Source organism: Ranitomeya imitator, chromosome 6 (genome assembly GCF_032444005.1).
Source record: "Ranitomeya imitator isolate aRanImi1 chromosome 6, aRanImi1.pri, whole genome shotgun sequence".
Taxonomy (NCBI): Eukaryota; Metazoa; Chordata; class Amphibia; order Anura; family Dendrobatidae; genus Ranitomeya; species Ranitomeya imitator.
In genome coordinates this window covers 398,407,503-398,424,809 of record NC_091287.1, presented here as the reverse complement: position 1 = coordinate 398,424,809, position 17,307 = coordinate 398,407,503, and the positions used below count along the sequence as shown (strand labels likewise).

Sequence of the window (17,307 nt, the reverse complement as noted above, 5' to 3'; positions counted from 1 at the left end):
ATTGCCCCTGATTTGCAGGTAGAAATGGGCCCCCTTACCTCTTGGGACCCTGTATAGCTGCACAGGTTGCACCAATGAAATGTCTGCCCATGAATAGAATAGAATAGAATAGAATAGAATAGAATAGAAATGTAATTTATGGACTTTGGCTGCAGACACTTCCCTTGTAGATCCATGAGATTTTTACATTTACAGCTCTGGCAAAAATTAAGAGACCACCACATCAAAACCCTGTCATGGGCAGCCCACTCTCCAGACCTGAACCCCATTGAAAACCTCTGGAATGTAATCAAGAGGATTATGGATAGTCACAAGCCATCAAACAAAGAAGAACTGCTTACATTTTTGCGCTAGGAGCAGTGTGAAAGACTGGTGGAAAGCATGCCAAGACACATGAAAGCTGTGATTAAAAATCATGGTTATTCTACAAAATATTGATTTCTGAACTCGTCCCGAGTTAAAACATTAATATTGTTGTTTCTAAATGATTATGAACTTGTTTTCTTTGCATTATTTGAGGTCTGAAAGCACTGGGTTGTTTTTTTTTTTTTTTACCGTTTCTCCTTTTCAGAAAAAAAAATACCAAATTTATTGCTTGGAAATTGGGAAACATGTTGTCAGAAGTTTATAGACTAAAAGAACAATTTAAATTTTATTCAAAAATATACCTATAAAGAGAAAAATCAGACAAACTGAACATTTTGAAGTTTTCTTAATTTTTGCCAGAGCTGTATATAAAAAAAAGCTTGAAATGAACGCAGGCTCCAAATATAGAAAAATTATAAGTGCCATTGCTTATAGAGATGCTTTTATGCACGTGATGTGTGACCTACCATTACTAGAGGACTTTGACTTGTTTAGATTCTTTGGCTTTCTTTTTCTAGTTTGAATTCCCTCTTTCTTCATAGCGAGCGGTCGAGGAACCTGAAATATCAGGAATGCAAAATTATTCTTCCTAAATACATAAAAGAAGGAATGTCCCACTTTATGTCCGTCCTAGAGATTTACAACTGAAAATGATGCCAAAAATATCTGATAGATGCAGTTCACGCCTCTAGGAACCGCAGGGGAGGTCCTAGATGCCCCAACTTACACAGCTCTCTCTATTCTCTTCTTTTTACATTGGTGTTAAAGAGCTAACAGCCACAAAATACTACATGCTCTTTTGGCCCAATTAGAACCTGTAGTAAAAGTGAAAATTGTAAGAAAAAGTGGAACGTACCCCGTGTAATTTCATGTACAAGCCACAGGCGTTACATACAGGCTCGCCCTCCGTATTCCTGCGCCATAATGTTGTTGTTGTGGTGTGACAGTTGGCACAAGACAGTCCAATTCTCCTCGAAGACGGCTGTGTATAAAAAAAAACCTAAGATATAAATTTTAACTGACTAATAAGGCAATTGTTGAACTATTAGTTGCCACGGTCTTACATATTTCTTGTAAATCTAATTAACCACAGTAAAAAAAAGATCAATGCACCTGTGTGTAATAATACATTAAAGATGTCTTATCTCGATCTATAAAGTTAATGGTTGTTTTCAAACACCAGAGATAAAGGTCCTTATAAATGTAATAAAGAAGAGATAGGGATCGATCTGGATTCAGTAATGTAAAACTTCTTATGCAATCATTGAGCCGTGAATCCAGGTAAAATATGGCACCGCAGGTGCTCTCAGTGCCGATGTTGCCCACCATAATTTTACATGTATTGATGAACTTCTGTCTGACAAACCCCCCAAATTGTATTGCACTTAGGTCTAAGGCCCCTTTATTTTGGGAAGAAAAACAATTGGGATTCCAGCATTAGAGTCTTTTGATGAATATTGATGCAAAAAGCATAAAGAAGTCACAACTCCAACACCGTAAAACAGTAAGAATTGAAGCAAACGTGTTTATGTTTCAGACTTTTTTTTGTAATCCATGTCCAATGTAATTTCTATCAAGGTGGTGGCTTTTGGCCCGTCAGAGAAATGTCATAAAGGAGTGGTAGTGTATGTAGCAGTTTGCTTCTATAACATTACTATAGGATGAGCTTTACACGTTAATAACTATGTTGTATTTGACAAAAAGTAGGCAGCTTGTTCAAAAGCGCAGAATAATAAATGCCATATGGTCAATGTGTGATCTCGTCTTAATCCGTTCTCAAACTACGAGTGAACTTTTGGCAGCAAGGTCCACGTTACAAATAAGCCCTTTATGACTCTATATCCAGCCGTTTGGAGCCAAGGTACAGCAGTCATATAACAAAACTAACACAGCTTTATGAGTGCTGAGCGCACAATGGACAATGAGTCCCTTACAGACATAAAGGTAAGTGGGTTCAATAATGATGGCAAAGTTACAAAAGGACATGTTAAAACAATTTCAGGGTAAATACGGGAACATAAACAGTTCTTCAATTTATATCTTCGTATGCTTCTCTATACTGATATCAATTTACCATCAACTGTTTATTTGTAAGATTTTGGACAAAAGGCAGCCAAGAGAATATGGAAATCACAACATTCTGGGTGGCTTTGCAAAACATTTTCCATACAACTAATGGATCAATGGGTTCTCTGGGCAATTAAAAGGGTTGTCCACTTTCAGATAATGTTTGACTTTGGCAGCATTTTAATAAAAACAACAATCAGCTCTGAAATCGCCTTCACCGGGTCCACGGTAAGTCTCTGTTGCTGCTTACATTGTCTCCAGCGTGGCAGCCAATCAGTGAGCTCAGAAGGGAGAGTTCCGTGCCTACATGGACAGAGACTCTGAGCTCAGATTGGTTGCTGAACTGATGTCATGACATATGCCAGACACAAGGAGCAACAGTGGAGAGGACCCGGGGAAGGTGAGTAACATAGTAACATAGTTAGTAAGGCCGAAAAAAGACATTTGTCCATCCAGTTCAGCCTATATTCCATCATGTGTCATGTCATGTGTGGATTGTTGTTTTTTAACAAACTACAGCCTGGGTCAAACACTATCAGAAAGGAGGCTACCGGTTTCATACAGATGGCTTATCCATCCTGTATTCATAAGATAGACCATCAATGATTGACTAGAGGAGTTCCAACCTCTGAAACCTCAGGTGATCTGCACAACAAATGAGCCCCAATGTTCACAATAAATCTGACCAGACACTTTTTTTCTACTGAAAGGAAAGTGTCTACTGATTAGAGATGAGCTGTGTTCGAATCGAACTGTTCGCCAATCTCAAATTCGAGCTGTTTTGGGCGGTGTTCGAGTCGTTCGACGAACCCGAACAATTTGCTTAAAATTTGGCTGTTCGAGTTTCTGTTCGATAACTGTTCGTTCAGCAAAAGTCTCGTTTGAATTGCACATTAAAACTGTTTCTCATTGTTAATAGACTGTTTCAGTGTATAGTGGGCGGGGGGGGTGGCGGGGGGATAGATCTGTGCTGAAATAACGCCGATCTCCATTTTTTTCCCGCATTTGCAGTGGGGCGGTGCAGTCTCTCAGCCTATCAGCAGTGTGCACACACACAGCAATGTGCATGTGATGCACAAAAGCAAGGGCATGTGTCATTGGCTGTGTATGTCACATGTTCTTGCCCTATAAGAACCAGCCATTTGCCCCATCGCCACCATTTCCTCACAGCTGCACCTTAGTGTTAGACGGCACTGCTGCTGCTGTGGGCGCTATACAGACAAAGAGTGTTTTTTTGGAGCGAATTGTCAGAGAGATAGGTTTAGGGAGTCGGGAGGAGTCGGGACTAGTTGTAATATCAGCCCTTTTCAAGGTAGGTTACAGCAGTTCATAGCACTGTTTGCCAGGCAGGTCTGTGCCAGTGCTGTGCAAGTGTTTGTCACAGCATTTGGTGTAATCTAGCTCAGCCAATCCTTTTAGGCTAGTAGCATTGTCTGATAGTCATCTGAGTAGCCCGCCTGTGAAACTAACTACACCGCCTGTGTATCTCTATTTTCACTGCATCTAATCCAGTTAATAGTTTTGGGCCTAGGAGCAGTGTCTGCACGTCAGCAGAGTGGCCCGCCTGTGAAGCTCACTACACCGCCTGTGTATCTCTATTTTCACTGCATCTAATCCAGTTAATAGTTTTGGGCCTAGGAGCAGTGTCTGCACGTCAGCAGAGTAGCCCGCCTGTGAAACTAACTACACCGCCTGTGTATCTCAATTTTTACTGCATCTAATCCTGTTATTAGTTTTGGGCCTAGGAGCAGTGTCTGCACGTCAGCAGAGTAGCCCGCCTGTGTATCTCTATTTTCACTGCATCTAATCCAGTTATTAGTTTTGGGCCTTGGAGCAGTGTCTGCACGTCAGCAGAGTAACATGTCAACAACTGCATCCTCAACCCCAACTGTGCCTCAGACCAGAAGTCGTGGTGGCTCTTAAGGTCGCCGCACGGGCTCTAAGCCTTGCATAGCCTGGGCATTTTTTGACATCGCAAAGGATGACCCAACTCATGTTGTCTGTAAGATTTGTCATCAAAATCTCAGTAGAGGCCAAAAAAATCACTAGCTTGAGTACTTCATTCATGAACCGTCACATGGATATGAGGCATAAGTTGCAGTGGGAATCTCACTGTGCTACAATGCGGCCTAGTGGGCCGGGTCAACCACAGTCTGCCCCATCAAGTGCATCCATGTCCTCTTCATCCTCTGTGACTGTGGGGACAGCAGTCGCACATGGTTTTGGATGCAGACCTCTTTACCCGCAACAGCCAGTGTGATTGGCAGGTCATCAGGACATTTGCTAGTGGAAACACCTGCTGGTGTTGAGCGCTCTCCGACATCAACACCACATTTTGATCAAGGCAACATAACATCTCCACCTGCACCTTCCTCACAGACCAGCAGTTTGCCGGGGACACCCTACTCAACTCCGTCTAAGCACGGCAGTCAGCCCTCAGTCCCTCAGATGTGGACAAGTAAAAGACCATTTCCTCCTAGCCATGACAAAGCTAAGAGGTTGAATTTCTCCATCTGCAAGCTGTTGGCTACAGAAATGCTGCCTTTCCACCTGGTGGACACAGGATTTTTGAGACCTTATGTCCGTCGCAGTGCCCCAGTACCAGATGCCCAGTCGCCACTACTTCTCAAAGAAAGCTGTGCCTGCACTACACCAGCATATCGCACACAACATCACCGCTTCCTTGAGAAACTCTGTGTTTGACAGGGTGCATTTCACCACAGACACTTGGACGAGTAGACATGGACAGGGGCGTTACATGTTGGTGACTGGTGTTATGGCTGGCAATCAGGCAACACAGCGTGCAGTAATCAGCGCACATACAGAGATCTGGCAATAACCCAAAACAATAGGACGAGCTCTGAGACGTGGAATCTCTGTAGACTGCAGTACCTGAACTATCCTCACACAACTGTAAGCAGCAGTGGATTGCGCCTATCAACTACCTATGCAACTCGGCACTGCCTGAGGAGCTGACTAGCCTGAAGATAGAAATACAAGCCTGACTTACCTCAGAGAAATACCCCAAAGGAATAGGCAGCCCCCACATATAATGACTGTTAGCAAGATGAAAAGACAAACGTAGGAATGAAATAGATTCAGCAAAGTGAGGCCCGATATTCTAGACAGAGCGAGGATAGCAAAGAGAACTATGCAGTCTACAAAAAACCCTAAAACGAAAACCACGCAAAGGGGCAAAAAGACCCACCGTGCCGAACTAACAGCACGGCGGTGCACCCCTTTGCTTCTCAGAGCTTCCAGCAAAAGTTAATAGCAAGCTGGACAGAAAAAACAGAAAACAAACTAGAAGCACTTATCTAGCAGAGCAGCAGGCCCAAGGAAAGATGCAGTAGCTCAGATCCAACACTGGAACATTGACAAGGAGCAAGGAAGACAGACTCAGGTGGAGCTAAATAGCAAGGCAGCCAACGAGCTCACCAAAACACCTGAGGGAGGAAGCCCAGAGACTGCAATACCACTTGTGACCACAGAAGTGAACTCAGCCACAGAATTCACAACAGTACCCCCCCCTTGAGGAGGGGTCACCGAACCCTCACCAGAACCCCCAGGCCGACCAGGATGAGCCACATGAAAGGCACGAACAAGATCTGGGGCATGGACATCAGAGGCAAAAACCCAGGAATTATCTTCCTGAGCATAACCCTTCCATTTGACCAGATACTGGAGTTTCCGTCTAGAGACACGAGAATCCAAAATCTTCTCCACAATATACTCCAATTCCCCCTCCACCAAAACAGGGGCAGGAGGCTCCACAGATGGAACCATAGGTGCCACGTATCTCCTCAACAACGACCTGTGGAATACATTATGTATGGAAAAGGAGTCTGGGAGGGTCAGACGAAAAGACACAGGATTGAGAATCTCAGAAATCCTATACGGACCAATAAAACGAGGTTTAAATTTAGGAGAGGAAACCTTCATAGGTATATGACGAGAAGATAACCAAACCAGATCCCCAACACGAAGTCGGGGTCCCACACGGCGTCTGCGATTAGCGAAAAGCTGAGCCTTCTCCTGGGACAAGGTCAAATTGTCCACTACCTGAGTCCAGATCTGCTGCAACCTGTCCACCACATAATCCACACCAGGACAGTCCGAAGACTCAACCTGTCCTGAAGAGAAACGAGGATGGAACCCAGAATTGCAGAAAAATGGAGAGACCAAGGTAGCCGAGCTGGCCCGATTATTAAGGGCGAACTCAGCCAACGGCAAAAATGACACCCAATCATCCTGGTCAGCGGAAACAAAACATCTCAGATATGTTTCCAAGGTCTGATTGGTTCGTTCGGTCTGGCCATTAGTCTGAGGATGGAAGGCCGAGGAAAAAGATAGGTCAATGCCCATCCTACCACAAAAGGCTCGCCAGAACCTCGAGACAAACTGGGAACCTCTGTCAGAAACAATATTCTCAGGAATGCCATGTAAACGAACCACATGCTGGAAGAACAAAGGCACCAAATCAGAGGAGGAAGGCAATTTAACCAAGGGCACCAGATGGACCATTTTAGAAAAGCGATCACAGACCACCCAAATGACAGACATTTTTTGAGAAACGGGAAGGTCAGAAATGAAATCCATCGAAATATGTGTCCAAGGCCTCTTCGGGACCGGCAAGGGCAAAAGCAACCCACTGGCACGTGAACAGCAGGGCTTAGCCCTAGCACAAATTCCACAGGACTGCACAAAAGCACGCACATCCCGTGACAGAGATGGCCACCAGAAGGATCTAGCAACCAACTCCCTGGTACCAAAGATTCCTGGATGACCGGCCAGCACCGAACAATGAAGTTCAGAGATAACTTTACTAGTCCACCTATCAGGGACGAACAGTTTCTCGGCCGGACAACGATCAGGTTTATTAGCCTGAAATTTCTGCAACACTCTCCGCAAATCAGGGGAGATGGCAGACACAATGACTCCTTCCTTGAGGATACTCGCCGGCTCAGATAACCCCGGAGAGTCGGGCACAAAACTCCTAGACAGAGCATCCGCCTTCACATTTTTAGAGCCCGGAAGGTATGAAATCACAAAATCAAAACGAGCAAAAAATAACGACCAACGGGCCTGTCTAGGATTCAAGCGCTTGGCAGACTCAAGATAAGTAAGGTTCTTATGATCAGTCAAAACCACCACGCGATGCTTAGCACCCTCAAGCCAATGACGCCACTCCTCGAATGCCCACTTCATGGCCAGCAACTCTCGGTTGCCCACATCATAATTACGCTCAGCAGCAGAAAATTTCCTGGAAAAGAAAGCACATGGTTTGAACACTGAGCAACCAGAACCTCTCTGTGACAAAACCGCCCCTGCACCAATCTCAGAAGCATCAACCTCGACCTGGAACGGAAGAGAAACATCAGGTTGACACAACACAGGGGCACAGCAAAAACGACGCTTCAACTCCTGAAAAGCTTCCACGGCAGCAGAAGACCAATGAACCAAATCAGCACCCTTCTTGGTCAAATCGGTCAATGGTCTGGCAATGCTAGAAAAATTACAGATGAAGCGACGATAAAAATTAGCAAAGCCCAGGAATTTCTGCAAACTTTTTAGAGATGTCGGCTGAGTCCAATCCTGGATGGCCTGAACCTTAACCGGATCCATCTCGATAGTAGAAGGGGAAAAGATGAACCCCAAAAATGAAACTTTCTGCACAGCGAAGAGACACTTTGATCCCTTCACGAACAAGGAATTAGCACGCAGTACCTGGAAAACCATTCTGACTTGCTTCACATGAGACTCCCAATCATCTGAGAAGATCAAAATGTCATCCAAGTAAACAATCAAGAATTTATCCAGATACTCACGGAAAATGTCATGCATAAAAGACTGAAAAACAGATGGAGCATTGGCAAGTCCGAACGGCATCACCAGATACTCAAAATGACCCTCGGGCGTATTAAATGCCGTTTTCCATTCATCTCCCTGCCTGATTCTCACCAGATTATACGCACCACGAAGATCAATCTTAGTAAACCAACTAGCCCCCTTAATCCGAGCAAACAAGTCAGATATCAATGGCAAGGGATACTGAAACTTAACAGTGATCTTATTAAGAAGGCGGTAATCAATACACGGTCTTAGCGAACCATCCTTCTTGGCTACAAAAAAGAACCCTGCTCCCAATGGTGACGACGATGGGCGAATATGTCCCTTCTCCAGGGACTCCTTCACATAACTGCGCATAGCGGTGTGTTCAGGTACGGACAAATTAAATAAACGACCCTTAGGGAATTTACTACCAGGAATCAAATCGATAGCACAATCACAATTCCTATGCGGAGGTAGGGCATCAGACTTGGACTCTTCAAATACATCCTGAAAGTCCGACAAGAACTCTGGGATGTCAGAAGGAATGGATGACGAAATAGACAAAAATGGAACATCACCATGTACTCCCTGACAACCCCAGCTGGTTACCGACATAGAGTTCCAATCCAATACTGGATTATGGGTTTGTAGCCATGGCAACCCCAACACGACCACATCATGCAAATTATGCAGTACCAAAAAGCGAATAACTTCCTGATGTGCAGGAGCCATGCACATGGTCAGCTGGGCCCAGTACTGAGGCTTATTCTTGGCCAAAGGTGTAGCATCAATTCCTCTCAACGGAATAGGACACCGCAAAGGCTCCAAGAAAAATCCACAACGTTTAGCATAATCCAAATCCATCAGATTCAGGGCAGCGCCTGAATCCACAAACGCCATGACAGAATATGATGACAAAGAGCACATTAAGGTAATGGACAAAAGGAATTTGGACTGTACAGTACCAATAACGGCAGAGCTATCGAACCGCCTAGTGCGTTTAGGACAATTAGAAATAGCATGAGTAGAATCACCACAATAGAAACACAGTCTGTTCAGACGTCTGTGTTCGTGCCGTTCTACTTTAGTCATAGTCCTGTCGCACTGCATAGGCTCAGGCTTACTCTCAGACAATACCGCCAGATGGTGCACAGATTTACGCTCGCGCAAGCGACGACCGATCTGAATGGCCAAGGACATAGACTCATTCAAACCAGCAGGCATAGGAAATCCCACCATTACATCCTTAAGAGCTTCAGAGAGACCCTTTCTGAACAAAGCCGCTAGTGCAGATTCATTCCACAGAGTGAGTACTGACCATTTTCTAAATTTCTGACAATATACTTCTACATCATCCTGACCCTGGCATAAAGCCAGCAGATTTTTCTCAGCTTGATCCACTGAATTAGGCTCATCGTAAAGCAATCCCAGCGCCTGGAAAAATGCATCAACATTACTCAATGCAGAATCTCCTGGTGCAAGAGAAAACGCCCAGTCCTGTGGGTCGCCGCGCAAAAAAGAAATAATAATCAAAACCTGTTGAATAGGATTACCAGAAGAATGAGGTTTCAAGGCCAAAAATAGCTTACAATTATTTCTGAAGCTCAGGAACTTAGTTCTGTCACCAAAAAACAAATCAGGAATCGGAATTCTTGGTTCTAGCATCGATTTCTGATCAATAGTATCTTGAATCTTTTGTACATTTACAACGAGATTATCCATTGAGGAGCACAGAGCCTGAATATCCATGTCCACAGCTGTGTCCTGAAGCACTCTAATGTCTAGGGGAAAAAAAAGACTGAAGACAGAGCTAAGAAAAAAAAATGATGTCAGGATTTCTTTTTTCCCTCTATTGGAAATCATTGATTGGCTCCTTGTACTGTTATGGCTGGCAATCAGGCAACACAGCGTGCAGTAATCAGCGCACATACAGAGATCTGGCAATAACCCAAAACAATAGGACGAGCTCTGAGACGTGGAATCTCTGTAGACTGCAGTACCTGAACTATCCTCACACAACTGTAAGCAGCAGTGGATTGCGCCTATCAACTACCTATGCAACTCGGCACTGCCTGAGGAGCTGACTAGCCTGAAGATAGAAATACAAGCCTGACTTACCTCAGAGAAATACCCCAAAGGAATAGGCAGCCCCCACATATAATGACTGTTAGCAAGATGAAAAGACAAACGTAGGAATGAAATAGATTCAGCAAAGTGAGGCCCGATATTCTAGACAGAGCGAGGATAGCAAAGAGAACTATGCAGTCTACAAAAAACCCTAAAACGAAAACCACGCAAAGGGGCAAAAAGACCCACCGTGCCGAACTAACAGCACGGCGGTGCACCCCTTTGCTTCTCAGAGCTTCCAGCAAAAGTTAATAGCAAGCTGGACAGAAAAAACAGAAAACAAACTAGAAGCACTTATCTAGCAGAGCAGCAGGCCCAAGGAAAGATGCAGTAGCTCAGATCCAACACTGGAACATTGACAAGGAGCAAGGAAGACAGACTCAGGTGGAGCTAAATAGCAAGGCAGCCAACGAGCTCACCAAAACACCTGAGGGAGGAAGCCCAGAGACTGCAATACCACTTGTGACCACAGAAGTGAACTCAGCCACAGAATTCACAACAGACTGGGCACTGGGTAACTACAGCGACATCAGGAGAAGGGGCTGCTGTCCAAGTCTTGCCGTCGCCACGAGTTGCTCATCGATCCTCTGTATCTACAAGTTCCTCCACTGTTTCTGCCTCCTCAGCCTCCTCTCGGTCCTCCACCTGGATCCAAAGCCTGTCTGGTAATGCCACCCGCGTTGTAACTGCGCAGAAGGAATCCTGCACACCTCCTCACTATGCTTTCGCCAGGGCTCAACGGCATCAGGCAGTGTTTACATTGAAATGTCTGGGAAATGTGAGTCACACAGCAGAGGAGTTGTAGTCAGCTCTGGAGACCGAGTTCCATCAATGGTTGTCTCCACTCAACCTGCAGCCAGGGAAGGCTGTGTGCGACAATGCTGCAAACCTGGGTGCGGCCCTTCGCCGGGGCAATGTCACACACGTGTCTTGTATGGCTCACGTTTTGAACCTGGTTGTCCAGCAATTTTTATCCCACTATCCCAGACTAGATGGGCTTCTGCAGAGGGCACGGTCGCTGTGTGCTCACTTCCGCCGTTCGCATCCCACAGCTCGACGACTTGCATCTCTACAGAAGTTGTTGGGCCTGCCAGTTCACCGGCTGAAATGCAATGTGACCACATGGTGGAATTCAACTCTGCACATGTTGCAGCGACTGTGGCAGTACCGACGAGCCCTGGTGCAATACGTTATGACGTATAGCCTGGGCCAACGAGATCAAGAGGTGGGGCAAATCACGCTGCAGGAGTGGTCTCAGATCAGGGACCTATGCACCCTTCTGCACAGTTTTGAAATAGCAACAAAGATGTTTAGTGCTGACGATGCCATTATCAGCATGACTATTCCGGTAATTTACATGCTGGAGCACACCTTACACAGTGTTCGGAGTCAGGTGGTGGAACAAGAGGAGGAGGAGGAGGAGGAACAGGAGGAGTTGTATGCCGAAGGAATCATATCTCCAAGGTCAAGAAGGTTGGCAGCACCAAGGCGGCTGGCATTGGAGGCAGGGGGAGAGGGATTACCAAGGGCGCATGGTAGAAGCCAAACTGTTGAGGAAGGTGCAGGAGGCAAGGAAGAAGTGGATGACGAACTGGCGCTGGGCATGGAAGACTCATCAGATGAGGGAGACCTTGATCAAATTTCTGTTGTGCAAGGTTGGGGGGAGAGGGCAGACGAAGGAAGCATGATTCTCACCTCGCCACCACCAAGACAACAAGGACTTGGTCCTCCTGGATGTGCAAGACACATGAGTGCCTTCTTGCTGCACTACCTGCAACATGACCCTCGGATTGTCAGAATCCAAAGTAATGCCGACTACTGGGTTGCCACACTTAGATCCCCGGTACAAAAGCAAATTTGGCAAAATAATTCCTGCCATAGAAAGGGATTCACGCATGCAGGAGTATCAGCAGAGACTGTTACAGAATCTAACATCTGCTTTTCCACAAAACACCAGTGGTGCACGTAGTCAATCTCTGAGTTCTAACTTGCCAACTGTGGGACTATCGAGTCATCACTCAAACCGTAACAGTAACATCGTATCTGGTAGCAACAGCAATTTTTTCCAATCGTTTCAAGATTTTTTTAGACCATCCTTTGCAAGGCCACAGGAGACAAGAACTCTGATGCACAGCCAATACCTAGAGAGGATATTACAAGAGTATCTCCAAGTTAACATTTATGCCATGACTGTGGATCTGATCCCTTGCTCATTTTGGGCTTCCAATCTTGAAAAATGGCCTGAGCTCGCCACTCACGCCTTGGAGATCTTGTCGTGCCCCGCAGCCAGCGTTCTCTCTGAACGTGTGTTCAGCGCTGCTAGTGGTGTGCTGACAGATAAGCACACGCGGCTGTACAGTGACAATGTAGACAGACTAACGTTCATCAAGATGAACAAATCCTGGATCCGCAAGGACATTTTTACCCCTGTGTCATCTTGGGGAGACTAAAAGCTTGATGATTTTTGAAAATCACCTCACCAACCGTTTTAAAAAACTCTGGCGAAATTGATGCCACTTAAGTGGCCGAATTTTTGGAAAAAATGGAGACTCTTTTATTTAGTCCCCTTGCTGAGTTTTACATGACGTTGCCATCGTCAATTCCAGGTGGGTGGGGTCATCTGCAGAGTTTCTGCTTGTCAGCAGAGTAGCCCAGCCACCCACCGCCTGTTTACCTAAGTACTATTTTTAACGGCATGTAGCCCAGGAAATCCTTTTGGGCCTAATAGAATTTGGTGCTACCCAGCAGCGTACTTCACCCATGAAGCAAGCTACACCACCTGTTTACCTAAGTACTATTTTGTAACGGCATCTAGCCCAGGAAATCCATTTGGGCCTAGTAGAATTTAGTGATACTCAGCAGCGTACCCCACCCATGAAGCAAGCTACATCGCCTGTTTGCCTAACTACTATTTTGTAACGGCATCTAGCCCAGGAAATCCTTTTGGGCCTAGTAGAATTTAGTGATACTCAGCAGCATACCCCACCCACGAAGCAAGCTACACCGCCTGTTTACCGAACTACTATTTTGTAACAGCATCTAGCCCAGGAAATCCTTTTGGGCCTAGTAGAATTTAGTGATACTCAGCAGCGTACCCCACCCATGAAGCAAGCTACACCGACTATTACCTAACTACTATTTTGTAACGGCATCTAGCCCAGGAAATTCTTTTGGGCCAAGTAGAATTTAGTGTTACTCAGCAGCGTACCCCACCCATGAAGCAAGCTACACCGCCTGTTTACCTAACTATGATTTTGTAACGGCATCTAGCCCAGGAAATTCTTTTGGGCCAAGTAGAATTTAGTGATACTCAGCAACGTACCCCACCCATGAAGCAAGCTACACCGCCTGTTTACCTAACTACTATTTTGTAACGGCATCTAGCCCAGAAAATCCTTTTGGGCCTAGTACCAATTTCTGCTACTCAGCAGAGTACCCCACCCATGAAGCAAGCTACACCGCCTTCTTTCTTTCTCAATCTAACCCCTCGGCTCTGGGGTGTCCACTCTCCCTCCAGCTCTCTCCTTCTCACAGGTGGACTACCGCGTGTTTTCACACTGTGGCGAATCTTTTGGGCCCAGGTATAAGAAGTCATCGAGGTAATGGATAATATGTGCCGCCTTACAAATGTCCATGCCAACACATTCAAGGAAGCAACTAAACGCCTCAAATAGTGAGCAGGATATGGAGCAGCCCATGGGCAAACAGCGATCTATGCAGTATGCTCCTTCACAGAAGCAGCCCAATGGGAGGACACTATTCGGAGGCACAGGTAGTAACCGGAATGCCCCCTCAATGTCTGTTTTGGCCATTAGGGTGCCCCTTCCCAACTTCTTGACCAGCCTGATTGCCTCATCAAAGGAGGTACAGCACATAGTACTGTACTTGGTTCCGCGTCGATGTTGTCGTTTACTGACCTGCCCCTTGGTATGACAAATGGTGGATTAGTCTGAATGTATTGGGTTCATTTTTTGGCACAACTCCCAATGGGGGTACCACTACGACTTCTAAGGAAAGTGTTCTGAATGGACCCGCCGTCATTCTACCTAAAGATATTTCTTTTTTTATTTTTTTTGTCAAGATGTCTGGGTGTTGGTAGAGTGAGTTTAGATTTTTACTCCAGCCTTTCTTGATTTTAGAAGGGCATGACATGCCTATATCAGTGTCTCCTCCTCCTTTTACTCCTCCACCTCTTTTCTTTTCGCATGACTATATGTAGTTGTGACTTTTCCATGCTTGTTGTGTCTTCTGAGCAGTTTGTCAGCTTTTGGACACCTTTTAAGGTGTTTTCTATCTGTTTTACATGTGTTTGTATGTGTTTTCCTGCCATTGGTTTCAATGTGGTTCGACGGTGTTTGACGAACAGTTCAGAGAACACCTCCCTGTTCGACGAACCGCACCGAACCCGAACATTAGGGAGGTGGCTCAACACACTACTACTGATCACATATTGATAATCTATCCAAAGGGCCTGTATATGCTTTAAAGATGCATATGTGAAAGCTTGATGTTATTTTGTGCTATAATTCTATCCACAAGCTTTATTAACTCCTTAGTGACGGAGCCAAATTTTTAAAATGTGACCAGTGTCACTTTATGTGGTAATAACTCTGCAATGCTTCAACAAATCCCAGTGATTTTGAGACTGTTTTTTCATGACATATTATACTTTATGATAATGGTAAATTTAGGTCAATATGTTTTGTGCTTATTTATAAAAAATATCAAAAATTTGAGAAAAGTGTTAAAAAATTTGCAATTTTCTAAATTTGAATGATTATCCCTTTAATCCAGATGGTCATACCACAGCAAACCATTAATAAATAACATTTCCCTCGTATCTGCTTTACATCAGCACCATTTGTAAAATGTTATTTTATTTTGTTAGCATTTTAGGAGGTTTAAAATTGTAGCAGCAATTTTTCATTTTTTCAAGGAAATTTTCAAAATTTATTTTTTTAGGAACTTATCCAGGTTTGAAGTGACTTTAGGGGTCCCATATATAAGGAAACCCCCAAACGTGATACCATTTTAAAAACAGCACCCCCTATTATATTGAAAACTGCAGTCAGGTAGTTTATTAACCCTTCAGGTGCTTTACAGGAATTAATGCAAAGTGGCATGACAGAAATGAAAATGTGTATTTTTACCACCTAAATGTCTCTAACTTCTGAACAGATTACTACAGCCGGCAGACTCTAAGGGTATGTGCACACTGAAGAAAACCGGAAATTTTCTGCAAGAAATCCGCATTTTTTTCTTGCATTTTTTTCCCGTTATTTCGCGTTTTATTTTAGCATTTTGCAAGCGAAATTAGCTTGCAGAATGCTAAAGTTTTCCAAGAGATCTGTAGCATCGCTTGGAAAACTGACTGACAGGTTGGTCACACTTGTCAAACGTAGTGTTTGACAAGTGTGACCAACTTTTTACCATTGATGCTGCCTATGCAGCATCAATAGTAAAAGATAGAATGTTTAAAAATAATAAAAAAAATAAAAAAAAGGTTATACTTACCTGCAGACAGTCGATCTCAGCGGCGTCCGTTCCTATACATGGTGTGTGTGTGCAGGACCTTCAATGACGTCGCGGTCACGCGACCAATCACAAGACGGCGACGTCATCGCAGGTCCTTCACACAGAGCATCTATAGGAATGGAAGAGAGAGCATGCACCGATGAGAGGCGGGAGGACTCCGGGGCCATCAGAGGGTGAGTATATCACTATTTTTTATTTTAATTCTTTTTTTACCAATTATATGGTGCCCAGTCTGTGGAGGAGAGTCTCCTCTCCTCCACCCTGGGTACCAACCGCACATAATCTGCTTACTTCCCGCATGGTGTGCACAGCCCCATGCAGAAAGTAAGCAGATCAATGCATTCCTAGGTGTGCGGAATCCCCGCAATTCCGCAAATTTAATGAACATGTTGCTTTTTTTTCCGCAATGCGATTTTTTCGCGGAAAAAAAGCAACATTTGCACAAGAAATGCAGAATACACTTTAAATAATAGGAGGCATATGTAAGCGTTTTTTTCACGTTTTTATCACGTTTTTATAGTGAACAAAAAGGCGGAAAAATACTGAACGTGTGCACATGGCCTCAGGCCACTATTTGGTCATGAATTGCCATTGCAAACATCAGGACCACACAATCATGATCTGAGGGCACCAATTTGGATAAAGAGGAAGCCCCCACACTCTGTTAACCATTTATAGTGATGTAGTCACTATTAACAGCAGCATCTAAAGGTACCGTCACACTTAGCGACGCTGCAGCGATACCGACAACGATCCGGATCGCTGCAGCGTCGCTGTTTGGTCGCTGGAGAGCTGTCACACAGACCACTCTCCAGCGACCAACGATGCCGGTAACCAGGGTAAACATCGGGTAACTAAGCGCAGGGCCGCGCTTAATAACCCGATGTTTACCCTGGTTACCTTCCTAAAAGTAAAAAAAACAAACACTACATACTTACCTACAGGCGTCTGTCCTCCAGCGCTGTGCTCTGCACTCCTCCTGTACTGTCTGTGTGAGCACAGCGGCCGGAAAGCAGAGCGGTGACGTCACCGCTCTGCTTTCCGGCTGACCGACGCTCACAGCCAGTACAGGAGGAGTGCAGAGCACAGAGCTGGAGGACAGACGGCTGTAGGTAAGTATGTAGTGGTTGTTTTTTTTACTTTTAGGATGGTAACCAGGGTAAACATCGGGTTACTAAGCGCGGCCCTGCACTTAGTTACCCGATGTTTACCCTGGTTACCAGTGAAGACATCGCTGAATCGGTGTCACACACGCCGATTCAGCGATGTCTGCGGGGAGTCCAGCGACCAAATAAAGTTCTGGACTTTCTTCCCCGACCAGCGACAGCACAGCAGGGGCCTGTTCGCTGCTGCCTGTCACACTGGACGATATCGCTAGCG

At 45.0% G+C, this 17,307-nt stretch overlaps 1 protein-coding gene across 7 annotated transcripts in view; it reads right to left on the bottom strand.

Moving 5' to 3' along the window:
- GATA6 (GATA binding protein 6) overlaps window positions 1-17,307 on the bottom strand; it is a 54,504-nt gene that overhangs the window by 15,077 nt on the left and 22,120 nt on the right. For all 7 annotated transcript variants that reach the window (XM_069731186.1, XM_069731181.1, XM_069731187.1 and 4 more), the window contains exons 4-5: window positions 1,223-1,348; window positions 834-924 (exon numbers count right to left, since the gene is read on the bottom strand). In XM_069731186.1, coding sequence (XP_069587287.1) covers window positions 834-924; window positions 1,223-1,348 — 217 coding nt within the window. The remainder of the gene's footprint in view (window positions 1-833; window positions 925-1,222; window positions 1,349-17,307) is intronic.